Source organism: Myxine glutinosa, chromosome 2, assembly GCF_964187855.1.
Source record: "Myxine glutinosa chromosome 2, kmMyxGlut1.1, whole genome shotgun sequence".
NCBI lineage: Eukaryota > Metazoa > Chordata > Myxini > Myxiniformes > Myxinidae > Myxine > Myxine glutinosa.
This window is the reverse complement of record NC_136262.1, coordinates 170,436,410-170,455,017: the sequence shown is the minus strand read 5'-3', so window position 1 is coordinate 170,455,017 and position 18,608 is coordinate 170,436,410. Positions and strand designations below refer to the sequence as shown.

Below are 18,608 nucleotides of genomic sequence, written 5' to 3'. Positions count from 1 at the left end.
CAGAATTCCCAAAGTTCAAAGTGCCATAACTTTGTCAAAAATGATCGAAACGTCGTGAAGTTCGAACTTGACCTGTAACTTATCATGAGGAAACCATGTGCCAAGTTTGAAATCATTTGCATTAAGCGTTTTTTTTTTTGTTTTTTTTTGTATACAAGATCGAGGCTCGTGAAAGAGCGAACATTAATCACACAGAAAGACAAACCGACACATAAAACATATAACATCGGGAGCGGTAGACAAGATGGGGAGAGAGGGGGAAGGACACAAACACAACATTTGAGAGCAGGGACCGAGAGACATCGAGAGATCTGAGAGAGGGCGAGGACTTTGGGTGGGGCGGCATGGGAAGGGGGCGGTGGGAGAGGTATAAAACATATGGACACTGCCAGGACTTCCAGGAAAGAAGTTGGAATTTCAAACAAGGTGGATCTGGGGTGAATTAGCGGGGGTAGAAAAGATCAAGGTTTTGGATGGGGGAAGATAAGAGATGGTGGTGAACAGCTGTTTTAAAGACCTGGAGGGAGGAGTGGGATTGAAGGGAGTGAGGGAGTTTGTTCCAGAGGTGGGAGAAAAGAGGAATGAAAGAGTGAAGGTGAGCAGAGAGCCGAGATTTCGGCAGTTTAACCATCAGAGGGTTGCTGGCAGATCTTGTGCGACCTGTAGGAATATTTGGGGGACAGAGCACAGAGAGAGCTGGGGGTGCAAGGCCGGAGAGGAGTCGGTAGAAGACAGAAAGACCACCTACCTGCCTGCGGTGAGTGAGTGAAAGGCCCTCAGAGATAGCTTCATCGCGGGAGATTCCAATAATTCTGAAAGCTTTGGTTTCAACAGCGTGAAGCCGAGCTAGGTGTGAGGCAGGAGCACCGGCCCATAGGGGAGAACAGTATTCCATTGAGCTGCGGATGAAAGCCTTGTATGTGGTGAGGAGCTCAGGTGTGCCAAGGAAGGACTTCGCACGACGGAGGATGCCCAGTCGGCGACTGGCTTTGGTAGCCAGCTTGGAAATGTGGTTTTCCCAAGAAAGATCATGGCAGATAGTTAGACCAAAAAGCTTGAGCGACAGAACTTCTTGGAGAGGATTGTTGAGAAAGTAGATGGGAGGGTTGTCCAGTCGATCTTTTCGGAGCGTTTAGAAAAAAGTCCTGAAAACTGTTCTTTGCTTGATGGACGGACTGACGGACTGACAGACGGAGGGACGGCATGCAAACCCAGTCTCCTCCGGTGTACACCGGTAGGGGACTAACAAGCATTCTGAGTATTGCGCTGCAATACATGTCCCTTACCGGCAGTCTGTCGTCCGGAAAACTGTTGGGGAAATTACCAAAGTTCAAAGTGCCATAACTTTGTCAAAAATGATCGAAACGTCGTGAAGTTCGAACTTGATCTGTAACTTATCATGAGGAAACCATGTACCAAGTTTGAAATCATTAGCATTAAGAGTTTAGAAAAAAAAGTCCGGAAAACAGTTCTTTGCGTGACGACGGACAGACGGAGGGACGGAGTGCAAACCTATAGTCCCCTCCGGTGTACACCGGTAGAGGACTAATAAGTACTTGTTTTGACCGTGTGTTCAGATTAAGCTTGTATATTCGTCCCCACCATGAGGGGGCGGGGCATGTTAACTAGCTTAGGTAATAAGGGTTAATTAATTCCTTGTATTTTGTTCCCTCTGTGATTTATCCCTATGTCCCTTATGGTACCACATTAGACACTAACTCGAATTGCGCATTTAATGGCACTCAATAATAAAACATTCCAGAAGCAGGACATTGAGCGCGATGGCTGAAAACACCAACTTGGATGGCAACATCGAAGCATTCCGTGGGGTCACGCCCCCAAGAGCAGTGATTGCTTAGAGGGAGCGCGAGGCGCTCGGGGATTGGTGGAAGGATGACGTCAGCGAGAACGTTCTGGAGCGGGTGAGTTGGCACGGACTGGTTGGATTAGGATGAGGATGATGTCAGGGGATGGATTTATAAAAGACTTGTGATTCTAACATCGTCGCTCGGTTGCTGGATCGTGCTCTCTCCTGGCTGGATACTGGATTGACCGGCCGTCTGGTATTGTGTCTTTCACTGAGGAGAGGCTTCCGTCTGGCCACTCTGCCATAAAGCCCAGATCGGTGGAGTGTTGCAGTAATGGTTGTCTTTCTGGAAGTTTCTCCCATCTCCACACAGGATCTCTGGAGCTCAGCCAGAGTGACCATCGGGTTCTTGGTCACCTCTCTTACCAAGGCCCTTCACCCCCGATTGCTCAGTTTTGCCGGGCGGCCAGCTCTAGGAAGAGTCCTGGTTGTTCCAAACTTCTTCCATTTAAGAATTATGGAGGCCACTGTGCTCTTGGGAACCTTCAATGCAGCAGAATTTTTTTTTAGGCTTCCCCAGATCTGTGCCTCGACACAATCCTGTCTCTGAGCTCTGCAGGCCGTTCCTTCGGCCTCATGGCTTGGTTCTTGCTCTGATATGCAGTCAGCTGTGAGACCTTAGTCACGTGAAAAAGTAAGTACACCCCATGTTTGAAAGTAAGTACAAGTTTTGACTTTTTCAACATATTCCAACGTACAGCTATTTGACCTTCATTTCAACAATATTGATAGATAAAGGTGATATAATATAACAAATATCATGAAACATTTACATTTTGTAGTCCATTGTATAATTTAAATAAACATAAATGCAAATTTCGCATGTGGAAAAAGTAAGTACACCCTTGGCTCGAATAGGTGGTATTGCCCCCTTTGGCAGAAACAACCTCAAGGAGGCGTTTCTTATAACTGTCTACCAGTCTCTGACATCGACTGGGAGAAATTTTTGCCCACTTCTCCATGCAGAATTTTTTCAGCTGTGCAATGTTTGAGGGGTTTCTTGCATGCACAGCTCGTTTCAAATCCCCCCACAACATCTCGATGGGATTTAGATCTGGGCTTTGACTTGGCCATTCCAGAACCCTCCATTTCTTTCTTTTCAGCCATTCCTTCGTGGATTTACTGGTATGTTTAGGGTCATTGTCATGTTGCAAGGTACACCTTCGGTTGAGCTTCAACTTTCCGACAGATGGCCTCACATTATCCTCAAGCACCCTCTGATACAATGAAGAATTCATAGTGATTAATTATATTATGGTGAGCTGCCCAGGCCTTGATGCAGCAAAACTGCCCCAAAACATATTTCCACCACCATGCTTTACAGTTGGTATCAGGTTCTTGTGGTCAAATGCTGTCTTTGGTTTTCGCCAAACATGTCTTCTGGTACTGTGGCCAAATATCTCGACCTTTGACTCATCTGTCCAGAGCACATTGCACTCAAATATAACGGTGTGCACATGCGTGACCAAAAAAACCCATCTCTCAATGTTTTTAAATTCTAACATAGACTTGATGCAAGCGGATATTTCAGGCCAGTGGTTCTCCCTTATGAACAAGATTTGAGCGTGTGAAAACAAATATGTTGTTTATAGGGTCATACTGCTTCATCATATGAAAGATAACCAACTCCCTAGATGGTGGTCATGAAATGGAACAATATACCAGGACAGCAGGCTGTCTATACACATAATACCCCATAATGTCAGTGGAATTCGTTTAATATAAATTTTTACAAATTAATTAAAAATGAAAAGCTGAAATGTCTCGAGTCAATAAGTATTCAGCCCCCTTGCTATGATACTCCAAATTGAGCTCAGGTGCATCCAATTTTATTTGATTATCCTTGAGATGTCGCTACAACTTGATTGGAGTCCACCTGTGGCCAATTCAAATGATTTATAAACACACCTTTCTATATAACTAAGGTCCCACAGTTGACAGTGCATGTCAGAGCAGAAACTCCACCATGAAGTCACATACAAGTACTACTTTGGCTGCAAGGTGGGCGACCAAGACAGGACATGGGCACCACACATATGTTGCAGTGTTTGTACCTCCGGACTGACACAATGGTTTAATGGGAAACGAACGTCGATAGCCAAATAATCATCCAAATGACTGGAGCTCGCTGCATCGGATGCTTTCAAGCCAGTAGTCCACAATTTCCTGAGGAACCATCGAGCAGCCCACTTTGCCAAGTTCATTCAAGATATGATAAAGGCCTTTGAGGAAATGGGTTGCCGCATGTTGCTGAAGTTGCATTTACTTCATTCACACTTGGACTTCTTCCCAACCAACCTTGGTGCTGTGAGTGATGGTGAGCATGGTGAGAGGTTCCACCAAGATGTCAACACAATGGAGACGCTCTATCAGGGGCGTTTCAACCCCAACATGATGGAGGACGATTGCTGTTTTCTTCAGAGACAAACCACAAAAGCAAGTGCTTTCTAAACAGTTAATGTATACTTTATACAATGTGTGTATGTTGTTCAATGTGCTTCAGCTTATGGTCGACCTTGTACATTAAATGATGTGCTCATATGGTGCAATGTGCTTGATTTTTAAAATAAGCAATGCCTGAAAAATGTCATTTTTCTGTAACTACAAATCCTGACATGGAGTCAATTCTGTCTTCAGATTGGGAATCAGCATGCTCAAACTAATAAATGAAACCTACATTTACCTCGGTTGCAAACGGAAAGTTTTGTTTTATTATCCAATGATATCGATGTTTCCCCGCCATGAGCAGCAAGTTTTATTGGTCGAGACGCCGTACAATTTTGCTAAAGTACTGCTAAACTGAAGGTTTTCAAGTGGAAACATGGCAATATGTGTTCTACAGTGTTCAGAACTTGTGATTCAAATGAAAAAAAAAAAAGTTTTAAACGCTGCAAAAAAAACCCCAAAAAACAAAAAACAACAACACTGAATTGTATATTTATCACCATTGATTCACCCTCTTTTACACCACCTCAGTTAACATCTGTGTGTCCCTAAGAAGTCTCAAAACGAAGTTTCCTGTTTGGAATTTTTTTCATTGCCAGACAAAGACTGAAGCAGCCGCTTTCTCTCGCTTTGCACTACGTTTATGGGATAATACATTCTTCATAAATTACTTTTTCAACGATCATTCACTGGAACCACCGTTAAATGGATCAGGTTGCTCTCAGCAGGGAGGAGAGGTGAGGAAAAGGGGAAGAGGGGGGGAAGAGGGGAAGAGGGGGGGGAAGAGGAGGGGGAAGAGGAGGGGGGAAGAGGAGGAGGGGAACGAGGAGGAGGGGAAGGAACGAGGAGGGGGAGGAACGAGGAGGAGGGAATGAGGAGGGGGGAACGAGGAGGGGGGGACGGGACGAGGAGGGGGGAATGAGGAGGGTTGAATGAGTGGGGGAACGAACGAGGAGGAGGGGGGGAAACGAACGAGGGGGGGAATGAGGAGGGAACAAACGAGGAGGGAATGAATGAGGGGGGGACGAGGGGAGGAATGAGGGAGGGGAAGAGGAGGGGAAGAAGGGAGGCAAGAGGGGTGGGGAAGGGGGAGGAAGAGGGTTGGAACAAGGGGGGGGGAGAAGGTAGGGGAGGGGGAAGAAGGGAGGGGAGGCGGAAGAAGGGGGGGAGGGTGAAGAAGGGAGGGGAGGGGGAAGAAGGGAGGGGAGGGTGAAGAAGGGAGGGGGAGGAGAAAGAAGGGAGGGGGAAGAGAAAGAAGGGAGGGGGAGGAGAAAGAAGGGAGGGGGAGGAGAAAGAAGGGAGGGGGAAGAGAAAGAAGGGAGGGGGAGGAGAAAGAAGGGAGGGGGAGGAGAAAGAAGGGAGTGGGAGGGGGAAGAAGGGAGAGAGGAGGAAGAAAGGGGGAGGGGAAAGAAGGGGGAGGAAGGGGGGAAAAGGTGAGGAAGAGAGAGGAAGAAGGGATGAAGAGGTGAGGAAGAGGGGATGAAGAGGTGAGGAAGAGGGGATGAAAAGAGGAAGAGGGGAGGAAAAGGGGAGGAAGAGGGGTGGGGGATAATAAAAAGAAAATAAAGTGACTGTTCAAACTGCAGATTGATCAAATTTGACTCAAAAAGGGCAAATCCACTGGTACTTTGCTTATCTGGAATCGAGACCAACCGCACTACCAGAAGTTTGGGAATCCTTAAGGCTGGACCTCATAAGGCTTTGTAAAGTTAATGACAAAACAAAATTAAACTGACAATTTAGTTCACCATTTCTTACCTCTTTTCACCAAATACCTTCATAATGAGTGCCTGGACAAGAAGCAGCAGGTGAAAAGGAAGGGAAACCTGTTTATTATGAAGGTTCCATCAGCCATGGCTTGTTGAGCAGTACAAAGGCCATTACTGGCAATTTATGAATGATAAATCCCTGGCTCAAACAGCAACAAAATCAATTGCTCAAAACAAAGAAATCCATTACAATTGCTTTGGTAAGAATGATGCCAGATGAAGGAATCAGCTTTGTTGGATATGATCCACAGTAAGCAGGTGACACATGTATCCCAAAATAAAATCCAACCCTCGGCACGTTTGCAGAAGTGCAGCTCTGCTGTTCATGTCCGTTTCTTCTTCATGGCCAATGGAGGTTCAGGTAAGACGAAAGGTAACTTGAGGGTGGCCTGCCAGTGATAGTCTCCCAAAAAGGATTCAGGTTTGCTCTTCTGGCTCTTTGAGGCCCGAGGACGTTTGATTTTTAGGCCCATGGCATTGGCCAGCTCAATAATCCTGAAAACACACAATTAACAGTTCCAAAGTCTTTGCACAATGGTCGGTTGTGAAACATTTCAGGTCTCTGGATTTGCTACGAATGTGAATGCAATTTAAATTTTTTTTATCGTGCCTGTATTGTACAGTGACACTCTGCCCCCAGAATTACTCTCTAGCTCGTCATACAACCAGAAAGAGGTAAAGCGGCTCACTTTTTTTGAGAAACCTTCAGGTCTGCTCGCAGGTGAGTGATATTCATGCAGAAAGCAGAGACGTGCAGTGCAATGGCGAGAACATAAACATTCAACTTGTCCTTCAGTGGCGGGGTTATCACGCGCATCATCCTGCCACTACACCGCAAAGGTCAATTGCCGTCGACAAGAAAAGCAATTTCAAGTTCCACAAACCAAGAGAACGGGAATACAATAAGCATAGGGACAAAGCGGCATTGGGCGAGAAACAAAGAATGAGGCAGGTGAGAGAGAAAAAGAGAAAAATTTCAAAATAAATTGTTCCTTCAATTCCCACCTATCATTGCTGTAGGACTGTGTGGTGAAAGTATCCATCAACTTGTGAGCAACCACAGGTGGAATTTCAGGTCCAAGGGGGTCTGCCAATGCAAATTGTGATGCAGTTTTACAAAAACAGTTCATATGTGGCATTCACCATCATACTTACGGAAAAAGACCCCGGGATGACTCAAACACACAAGGGATCCTCAGTTAGATATCGCACTGGTGACCGTGGTGTTACGTGGTCCCCTCGGTGAATACCTGGTCTCGGTGACCCCCGGACCGTGAGAGGAACTTCGCCAGAAAGCTGTATTAAATATGCGCTTTCGCCACGCAATCCATATGAATTTCACCCCAGGAGACAACTGACGTTCAAGGATATATTTCAATGGGAATGACCATACAATTGCAATGACACAACCACGGAGATTTTCCCCGAGCAATCAACCATATACAACCATCAACAATTCCCAATTCACAAGCACTTTCCTATGAGTAAGATGGCCATCTTATATACGTGTGTCCCGGTGAGTACTCACGACACCCTTTTGGTCTCGGTCCCGCACAATGTCTCTGGGCCCCTCCTGACCAAGATGATGGTCGCCGTCACCGCACTCGGGCGGTAGAACGAACCCCGGGTGGACGTGTTTCCACCGGGCAGGTATCGTACCAGGCACCGTGGCTGCAGCCCCTCGTGGCCACGCGAGGCGGATACGGTAAAGCAAGCCAAACCCCACGCCGCTTGCAAGGCGGGTTAGGCCCCAACGTGCGACCCGCACGCGTCTGTTTGGACGGTGCCGCGAACGAGGCCAGGCGCGGGGTCGATGCACGGCCCCACGTCAACTTGCCGTCTCCACCGGGCAGGTACAAGTCCCGGTAATTCCTCTCGCCAGACAGGCTTCGGATCGGAACGCCGCTTTTCCACCTTTTTTCGGAGCGGGGCGAGGAAGAATAATACTCGTCCTTTTTCCTCGTGTCTTTTCTTCTTCCGTTTCCGGTCACTTCCGTTTCCGGCCACTCCCTCAGAAGGGCTCCTGACCCTCCAACCACAACAACTACACAACAACTTAATATACTACACACGGATAAGCAAAGACCTGAATGGTAATTCACATACATTCATATAAATATGTAACACTCCCCCCCTTCAAGAAAGAAAGTTTGAACCCAGCGAAAACTTTCTTTGCCGGCCAATTTGGAGAAACAAACCAGATCACTCAACCCCCCCCACATTATCCGTTCCCCCCGGGCACAGTTATCACTTAAAAATAAAGCAACCCAAATTTCACCACAACCCCTCCAGATTACTCCCTCTGGACTAAGTACCAACAACGACATTGTCCCTGCCAAATCAAACTCCATCTCATGACCCTCTGACTTTGACCGTCAGTTTCTTGGGAATGAAGGTTAAGGGGTTGATCAAAGATCCAAAGTTAAGCAACTCGATAGCACTTTTTCCGGGAGGCCAAGCCGAGTATTCACTACATGGATGCCTTTAGGAACGCGGAGTTCACGGTTAGTCCGTGCAGGAAAGTTCTCTACATGGGCGCCTTGAGGAACGTGGAGTTCACGGTTAGTCCGTGCATGAAAGTTCACTACATGGACGCCTTTAGGAACGGCGTTCACGGTTAATTCGTGTAGGAATCTTGGCTCGGCGGCTCCGCCGCCTTCAGTGCTTCAACTTCTCAGAACTTCCCTAATAATTAGGGTGGGACCACTGGTCCCTGTAGTCCCCTGAATAGCGGTCTCCTTCTCGGCCACTACCAAAACTACCGCCCAGTTGTCCTCTCCTGTAGACCTCTCGACGCCTACGAAATGCCTTCCCTACTGTTATGGTCCGACCCTCCAAATCCTTGCCATTCCAATTCTTCTCTGCCTCTCTGGCGTCTTTTGTGCTGGCAAACGTGACAAAGCCGAACCCTCTTGACTGTTGCGTTTCCCAGTCTCTTACCAACCGCACTTCCACCAGCGGCCCATATCTGTTGAAGACAGAGGTCAGAAGTCCTTCCTCTGTTTTGAAGTTCAGTCCCCCTACAAATAACTTGGCACTTTTGTCGCCATCCCGAGCTGGTGTGGTGTTATTTTCCCTGCTGGGCTCTTTACCAACCCTCAGGTTACCATAAACTTGACCCCCGGCCAAATCATTCCCGATAACCACAGATACACCCTCTACAGGAAGCGTGGCTTGTAAACCGACGGTGACCGGTCCTGACACCAAATCGGACTCCAACTGGATGACCTGAAGGGGAGCACTAACACCGCCCCCGATCCCCTGTAAACGAACACTATCCCCCGTTGCCGTCTCCTCGGACCATGGCAAAATGCCTTCAAGCATTAAAGATTGATGGGCCCCTGTGTCCCTCAATATCCTAACCGGTCTCCGGTTAGTCGAGGCTCCATCCAGTGACACAAACCCCTCTGAAATAAATGGTTGGTAACCCTTTTGATGGCGATTTCTTACGGTAGCCATCGCATTCGGAGTTGTAATAGTCGGACTCCGCTCTGGGTTGTCCCTTTTCATGAGGTAACAACTGGACATCAAGTGTCCAGGTTTCTTGCAAAACGCGCAAGTAGGCCCGGAGGAAAAACCCGGGGTCTGCCTCGGGCCCCCCGAACTATAAGTTTGTCTTGGGCCCGCATCCCTCTGATTTCGAACCGGTGGGGTATCATAGTTGTACCCATAATCATCTCGAGGCCGCCGCCATGTATGGTCGTTCTCCGCACCTGCTGTTCCCCACCTCCCCTGCGGAGATCTAGGCGAGGAGTTAGGTTCGTGGACCCCTATTCGGTGGGTTAAGGCATAATCATCTGCCATGGTGGCTGCGTCCCACAACTTTGGTACCTTCTTTTCCTGCAGGTACACTTTGATGTCCTCGTGGACACACTGCTGGAATTCCTCCACCAGGATCAAGTCCCGCAATGTCTCGAAGTCTTTCCCGACTCCTTTTGACTCACACCACCGATCAAACATGTTTTCTTTCACTCTGGCAAACTCCACATGGGTCTCACTCTCCCTCTTCCTGGCATTCCTGAATTTTTGCCTGTAAGCTTCCGGAACCAACTCATAGGCTTTGAGGATGTGCTTCTTCAGTACCTCATAATCTGCACATTGGTCCATTGGTAGCGCCGAATAAATTTCCTGAGCTTTCCCCACCAGCACACTTTGCACGAGTATGGTCCATGCCTCCTCCGGCCAGTTTAATTGTCGAGCCACTTTCTCAAAGTGTGGAAAAAATTTCGCGACTTCTTTTTCACTGAACGGTGGAACCAGCCTCACATGTCTGCCCACATCCCAGGTTTTCTGGTTAGGTGTCGACCCCGTCAGCAAGGGTGGTGCCTCTCCCCGTTCTCTCATTAACTCCAGCTCCTTGAATTTGATTTCTTGCTGAAGCTCCATGTCACGTTCCTTTAATTCCCTTTCCGCTTTTCTCTCCTCTGCTTCGAGGTCCCTTGCAGCTCTCCTTTCCTCTGCTTGTTCCTTTTCTCTTCTTTCCTGGAGTTCTCTTTCCACTCTCCTTTCCTCGGTTCTTTCTTGTGCTGTTTTCTCTTCCAACCTTTCCTGGAGTTCTCGTTCCACTCTCCTTTCCTCTGCTTGTTTCTCTTCTCTCCTCGCTTCTGCTTTCCTTTCTTCTTCTTTTAACCTTTCCTGGAGTTCTCGTTCCACTCTCCTTTCCTCCGCTTGTTTCTCTTCCCTCCTCTCTTCTGCTTTCCTTTCTTCTTCTGCTCTTTCCTTTTCTGCTTTCCTTTCTTCTTCTGCTCTTTCCTTTTCTGCTTTCCTTTCTTCTTCTTTAATCCGTTCCTGGCTCCGTAATTGCAACTCCAGTTTCCGGAGCTCAACGTCTTCTGGTTCTTCGGGTAGCCACTCCCAGGCTAACTCGTCCCATGTTCCTAATCCCACCATAGATTGTATCACCGTGGCCTGCAACTCTGCCTTCCTCAAATTAGTTCGGACCTCCAAGTTAAAATGTTTGGCCAATTTCAAGAGGTCCGCCTTTAGCAACGCTCGGAACTGTGCCTCACTCGGGGTTACCCCAAAGTTCTGTGCCACAAACGCCATGGTGCCTATCGTTAACACCTGTTAACCTTCACCCAAGACTTTACCCCAATTTCTCAAAATAAAATTACCAATTAATAATTAATTAATAATTTTTAATTAATAAAAAATTATTATTTTATTATTTTATACAATTTTAAATCCCGGACGTAGACCCAATTGCGAAACCGCAAATCGTAATTTGGACGAGCCCCCAATTCTGTTACGTGGTCCCCTCGGTGAATACCTGGTCTCGGTGACCCCCGGACCGTGAGAGGAACTTCGCCAGAAAGCTGTATTAAATATGCGCTTTCGCCACGCAATCCATATGAATTTCACCCCAGGAGACAACTGACGTTCAAGGATATATTTCAATGGGAATGACCATACAATTGCAATGACACAACCACGGAGATTTTCCCCGAGCAATCAACCATATACAACCATCAACAATTCCCAATTCACAAGCACTTTCCTATGAGTAAGATGGCCATCTTATATACGTGTGTCCCGGTGAGTACTCACGACACCCTTTTGGTCTCGGTCCCGCACAATGTCTCTGGGCCCCTCCTGACCAAGATGATGGTCGCCGTCACCGCACTCGGGCGGTAGAACGAACCCCGGGTGGACGTGTTTCCACCGGGCAGGTATCGTACCAGGCACCGTGGCTGCAGCCCCTCGTGGCCACGCGAGGCGGATACGGTAAAGCAAGCCAAACCCCACGCCGCTTGCAAGGCGGGTTAGGCCCCAACGTGCGACCCGCACGCGTCTGTTTGGACGGTGCCGCGAACGAGGCCAGGCGCGGGGTCGATGCACGGCCCCACGTCAACTTGCCGTCTCCACCGGGCAGGTACAAGTCCCGGTAATTCCTCTCGCCAGACAGGCTTCGGATCGGAACGCCGCTTTTCCACCTTTTTTCGGAGCGGGGCGAGGAAGAATAATACTCGTCCTTTTTCCTCGTGTCTTTTCTTCTTCCGTTTCCGGTCACTTCCGTTTCTGGCCACTCCCTCAGAAGGGCTCCCGACCCTCCAACCACAACAACTACACAACAACTTAATATACTACACACGGATAAGCAAAGACCTGAATGGTAATTCACATACATTCATATAAATATGTAACAGTGGTTAGTCACGTTAGCTTCCCCTTGCAACAGGGATGGGGTAAAATGCATTGTGTGTCTTCAGTAGGTTCTATCACCTTTGTAACCTCCCACCTTCTTGGGATCCACCTCTCTATCATTCCATATCCATCCCAATCCCTCACCCTTTCAAAAATCCCCTTCCATGTATTTTCTAAAAAACCCCTCTCTTCATTTAATCCATTTCAATCCCTCCTATCCTCAATCCATTTGAATCCTTTTTCCCCATCCTTGTTCCCCCTGCACAAACCATGCACACAACGCAACATGTCTTACAGGACACACATTACGTTACAAACTATAATCAAAGCCATTTCACAAGTTAATCCCAGCGCTGAGTGCGCATTGAGTAAAAACTGCGAAAGCAGCGAGAGAACGTGAGATGCAGGGGTCAGAGCGTTTGAGCGATCCTTGCTCCCTGAAGCCTCACCTCTCCCAAGGTCAATATAAGGTGGGACGCAATGAGGATCACGGCTGATAATGCACCCAGGGAACCGGAGAGGGAACCAACCTGCGTGCCAGCCTGTTTGATTCGAGGGATGGAACGAACGAGCCACGTTGGCTCGTTCGTTCCATCCCAACCCGAAACCGAAACCGAAAACAACCCAAAAACAAAATGCCTCTGGCAACTTTGGCGGCGGAGGTAGAAAAACAGTAAGTCGCCTCTTTGGAAAGATTTAAAATTTTCTTTAACTGCCAGACAGAGTAAAAATATCTCACTCCTCTCTACGCACGTGCGATTGGGACGGATTCAGATCCAAAGATGGTAAAATGAAACGCTCGTCTTTCTACTCGTGTTCTGATTCACATTCAAAAGAAAACGTTCAATTCAAGTAGACTGTTCCTCGATCGTAAAATAATAACACGGACGGACGGACAGATAGATAGAGACAGACATGAACGAATTGCTTAACCCCGCTTCTCGCTTCACATGTGTGGGGTAAAAACAGCGCTGGACCGATCTCCACCAAATTTTGCATGCGTGTTGGTATTACCCAGGGTCAGGTGATGGGCATGAAGAACACCCTCCTCAACACCCTGCAAGGAGGGTTAGGGGGGGGTAGGGGGAGAGGGGGGCAGAGGAAAATGATTTGCCAAAGCTCATGCTCCCTAGGGGAGCAGGTGTTTATATTACCACAAAACACCGAAATAACGACTGGTGATTGAACCAATCACCATCCCAACTGAGAAACATTCAAAACTAGAAGAGCACGATCGGCAGAGAGCATACCTCCACCAAGCTGAACAGTTTACGTTTTGTATCCCACTGATAGGCTGGATCTGCATCAGGACCTTAACCAAAATCTAATCGGCTTGTTATTGTCACCTAACCAACTCATTCACCAAGTTTTGTCATGATCAGCCCACAACCATTTGAAATATTGTGCTAAATATCATTTTTGGGCCCATCTCTCAATGGTGAACAATCACTTTAAAAAAATGATTGTATCCGGATTTGGATCTTCACCAAAAATTTAAAAGTTCGTTCGTGTCTTGTCACACACCCAACCTGTCCACCAAATTTTGGCCGAATCCATCGATCGCTTTTAGATATCCTGCTCACAGACAAACAAGCAAACAAACAGACAGGGGTCAAAACATAACCTCCATCCACATTTGGTGGCAAGTGTAATAATAAGCCAACCATGAAAAAGTTATCCGATATCACTGGTGTTGGCTTAGCGGTTAGGGTGCCGGCTTGGGATCCTAGGATCCTGGGTTCGAATCCCGGTCGATCGCTGAATTAACGCCGGGGGGTTGACCCAGCCTGTCATCCTTCCGAGGTCGGCAAATTGAGTACCAGTTCACTGGTAATTCCCTGTGTGTCCCTCGCAAGAGGCAACGAACAGGGTTGGCGGCAGGAAGGGCATCCGGCCGGAAAACATTGCTTCAAAATGTGGACCACGGTGCCCGAAAAAGGCCAACCCCTGCTCTGCAGGGAAAAATGGCCTCCAAAGGTGGTTTTATACAGAGGAAAACATAACAAGAAAAAGATGCTTTATATTTAAAATGCCAAAGATGAGTGCAAGAAAGTGTCATACGTATCTTACTCCACCAAGAAAATTGATAAACACGAGTACAAGATTTCATTTCGAATAACACCATCCCTTCACAACACAACAGTGACGTTTCATGAATGAGAAAATTGAATCCAACTGAGTGAGTAGTAAAGAAACACAAAGCTTATGTTTGCCTTACCGTTACGTTTAAGGTCATTCCAAGTGAGGTTTGAAAAAGCCAACATCGTTTCCAGGTACCAGAGGCAGGCTGCATGCTGTGCAGCATCTCTGTTGCTTGGGGGTCCTTCACGCAAGATATTCGTTGTGAATTGGCCAAGGCTGCAACAATAGATATCCAATAAAAGCTCAAATTGATGGATATCAACTCTACGCATATAGATACAGTACCACAACTTCCTTTTCACAAATACACACACAGATACCACCCAATCCCACAGGTCCGTCCTCCCCTCCCCAACACAAAGCACACAGGTCCCTCCTCCCCTCCCCAATACAAAGCACACAGGTCCCTCCTACCCTCCCCAATACAAAGCACACAGGGCCCTCCTCCCCTCCCCAATACAAAGCACACAGGTCCCTCCTCCCCTCCCCAATACAAAGCACACAGGTCCCTCCTCCCCTCCCCAATACAAAGCACACAGGTCCCTCCTACCCTCCCCAAAACAAAGCACACAGGGCCCTCCTCCCCTCCCCAATACAAAGCACACAGGTCCCTCCTCCCCTCCCCAATACAAAGCACACAGGTCCCTCCTCCCCTCCCCAATACAAAGCACACAGGTCCCTCCTCCCCTCCCCAATACAAAGCATACAGGTCCGTCCTCCCCTCCCCAAAACAAAGCACACAGGTTCCTCCTACCCTCCCCAATACAAAGCACACAGGTCCCTCCTCTCCTCCCCAAAACAAAGCACACAGGTCCCTCCTCTCCTCCCCAAAACAAAGCACACAGGTCCCTCCTCCCCTCCCCAACACAAAGCACACAGGTCCCTCCTCCCCTCCCCAACACCAAGCACACAGGTCCCTCCTCTCCTCCCCAATATAAAGCACACAGGCCCCTCCTCTCCTCCCCAAAACAGAGCATACAGGTCCCTCCTACCCTCCCTAACACCAAGCACACAGGTCCCTCCTACCCTCCCCAACACCAAGCACACAGGTGCCTCCTCTCCCCAAAACAAAGCACACAGGTGCCTCCTCCCCTCCCCAATACAAAGCACACAGGTCCCTCCTCCCCTCCCCAATACAAAGCACAGGTCCCTCCTCCCCTCCCCAATACAAAGCACAGGTCCCTCCTCCCCTCCCCAACAACAAACACACATGTTCCTCCTCCCCAACACCAACCACAGTTACCTTTTCTGAGGAGGAATCGTTTCACCTCTACTCCACAGGTACGATAAGAATTCGGAGGAAACTTCACGTATGGCTTGAAACTCGTGTTCAAGAATAACTCGCTCCAGTTAAGGAAATAAAGGAAGATACTGAAAGTCACCATCTAACTTGATCAACAGGCTTATCTTTCTGAGTGTTTGTTTCTGCGAACATATTATCCTTCATTATCGTGAAGCTGGAAGGTGTGAAAACATTTTGCTACCTCGGAGACATGCTGAATGGAGAAGGTGGATCAGACTCGGCAACGGTTGCTCGAGTGAGATGTGCATGGAAGAAGTTTCGGGAACTGAGTGGCGTGCTGATGAGGAGGAGAGTGTCGTTGAAGCTGAAGGGAAAGGTGTATGCAGCATGTGTGAGAAGTGTTACGATTTATGGGAGCGAGACATGGGTAATGAACGTAGAGCAGCAACGAAGGCTGGAAAGGGTGGAAATGCGAATCGTTCGGTGTATGTGTGGAGTATCGTTGAGAGAGAGGAAGACAAATGATGAATTGCGAAAGATGATGGGAATAGAGCCTGTGATTGATGCTGTGAAGAGGAACAGGTTGAGATGGTTTGGTCATGTGTTGAGGAAGGATGAAAGTGACTGGTTGAGAAGAGTGATGGAAATGAATGTAGAAGGAAGCGGAGGATGGGGAAGACCGAGAAAGACTTGGCTAAAGACGGTGGAAGAAGAAATGCGGGCAAGGGGGTTAACAAGGAGAGATGCAGAAAATAGGGCAAAATGGTGGAGATTGTCATGGGGACCGCAAGGCTAACCCCCGCTCTAGCAGGGAAAATGGCCTTAAAATGCATGTTGTGTTGTGTTGTTGTATCCAGCTTGTAAGCAATCTAATTCCCACTGAGGTATCATCAAAATTAATCACTTTATTTGGGGCAATCAAAACGTTTGCGATGAGTAAAGTTAAGGAAATAAATTTTTAAGGATAGGTAGCTAAATAACTATTTTCTAGAGATCATTTTCAAGATAAATTGTGCAGATGTCAATTTTATTCTCAAATCTTCAATATTAGTGATTAGATTAACCAGGGCCAATAGATGCCTCTCAATGACAAAACAAAGCTCTAATGGTTGGGGAGGGGAATGGAGGGGGGGGGGGGGCATGGAGGAAGGAAATGGGGTTGGACAGGGAAGGGTTTTGGTTGAAGTCTTTCACAAAGCAGCTGTCTGGGGAAGATGTACAACTGAAAGTTGCACAAAGTTGTAATTTGTTCAGGATAACAGCGATAACTCACCTATTTATCACAAAAGACACCGTTAGTCCATGGGCCAATATATAGGTTACCGGTACCACTCGGGGGAGGGGGGGGGGGGGAATAATCCATATGCTATTTTTCAAGCAGTATTATAGCCCAAGTTTACATTTTCACATAATGGACATCTAAAATGTGCAGCTTTATTTTTAAAAAATAATTATTGAAGGACATATCAGGACATTATTTTAAAAATCATTAAAAGTAAAAGTGAGCTTATTACCCTGTGCTCGCGAAGCAAAAGGCAGGGTTAAGCATTCGGGTACGTACGTACATACGTACGTACGTGTCTGCATTTCATTACCCTGCACTCGCGAAGCGAAAGGCAGAGTTAAGCATTCGGGTACGTACGTGCGGGCGTGCATTTCAGTAAAGTGTGTGCCGTGTCAGAATTTTTAAAATTCATTTTCTCGGCAACCGTCGATCCGATTGACATGGAATTTTCACCATAGGAGGGACTCCTGTAGAATATTTTGGTGAACATTATGACGTCACAGGTAACGTGTAACAAGCACCATCTTGGAAAAACCAAAAAAAACTTTGCATCTCTATATCTCAAAAACCACTGCACAGAAATAATGATATCTCTATAGTAGCCAAATGTGCAATGAGACCTACCTCTATAGTAGCCAGATGGAAGCCAAACAGTTCAATCTTGGTTTCATCAGACCACAGAATCTTGTTTCTCACAGTCTGAGAGTCCTTTAGGTGCTTTTTTGAAAACTCCAAGCGGGCTTTCATGTGTCTTTCACTGAGGAGAGGCTTCCGTCTGGCCACTCTGCCATAAAGTCCAGATCGGTGGAGTGTTGCAGTGATGGTTGTCCTTCTGGAAGTTTCTCCCATCTCCACACAGGATCTCTGGAGCTCAGCCAGAGTGACCATCGGGTTCTTGGTCACCTCTCTTACCAAGGCCCTTCTCTCCCCCGATTGCTCAGTTTGGCCGGGCGGCCAGCTCTAGGAAGAGTCCTGGTTGTTCCAAACTTCTTCCATTTAAGAATTATGGAGGCCACTGTGCTCTTGGGAACCTTCAATGCGGCAGAAATGTTTTTGTGGGCTTCCCCAGATCTGTGCCTCGACACAATCCTGTCTCTGAGCTCTGCAGGCAGTTCCTTCGACCCCATGGCTTGGTTTTTGCTCTGATATGCATTGTCAGCTGTGAGACCTCATATAGACAGGTGTGTGCCTTTCCAAATCATGTCCAATCAATTGAATTTACCACAGGTGGACTCCAATCAAGGTGAAGAAACATCTCAAAGACGATGAAGAGAAATGGGAGGCACCTGAGCTAAATTTCAAGTGTCATAGCAAAGGGTCTGAATACTTATATCAATGTGATATTTCAGTTTTTTATTTTTAATAAATTTGCAAAACTTTCTAAAATCCTGTTTTCTCTTTGTCATTATGGGGGTATTGAGTGTAGATTGATGAGGGAAAAAATGAATTTAAACGATTTCAGCATAAGGCTGCAACATAACAAAATGTGAAAAAAGTGAAGGGGTCGGAATACTTTCTGAATGCACTGTATGTTCGGTTTTAGAATGGGAATGATTGTGGCCGGTTTCCATTGTGAAGCCACGAATAGTTATTTCTATTAGATTATTATCTAAGATTATTATTATCTATTACTATTATCATCAAGTTCATGCTTGGAGGCCGTATGTACTAAGGTGTTTTAAGTGAATGTTGGATTTGAGATCTGAGCGAGTT

At 47.2% G+C, this 18,608-nt stretch overlaps 1 protein-coding gene across 3 annotated transcripts in view; it reads right to left on the bottom strand.

Annotated features, from left to right (window-relative positions):
• Positions 1-6,121: 6,121 nt before the first annotated feature.
• Positions 6,122-18,608, bottom strand: part of POLR1E (RNA polymerase I subunit E) — a 56,284-nt gene continuing 43,797 nt past the window's right edge. The window contains exons 8-12 of one of the 3 annotated variants that reach the window (XM_068106791.2): positions 15,611-15,707; positions 14,444-14,583; positions 7,087-7,168; positions 6,771-6,908; positions 6,122-6,576 (exon numbers count right to left, since the gene is read on the bottom strand). In XM_068106791.2, the coding sequence (XP_067962892.2) occupies positions 6,405-6,576; positions 6,771-6,908; positions 7,087-7,168; positions 14,444-14,583; positions 15,611-15,707 (629 nt within the window). In that variant the 3' untranslated portion in view covers positions 6,122-6,404. The remainder of the gene's footprint in view (positions 6,577-6,770; positions 6,909-7,086; positions 7,169-14,443; positions 14,584-15,610; positions 15,708-18,608) is intronic. The other 2 variants (XM_068106792.2, XM_068106793.2) reach the window with 2 other exon arrangements.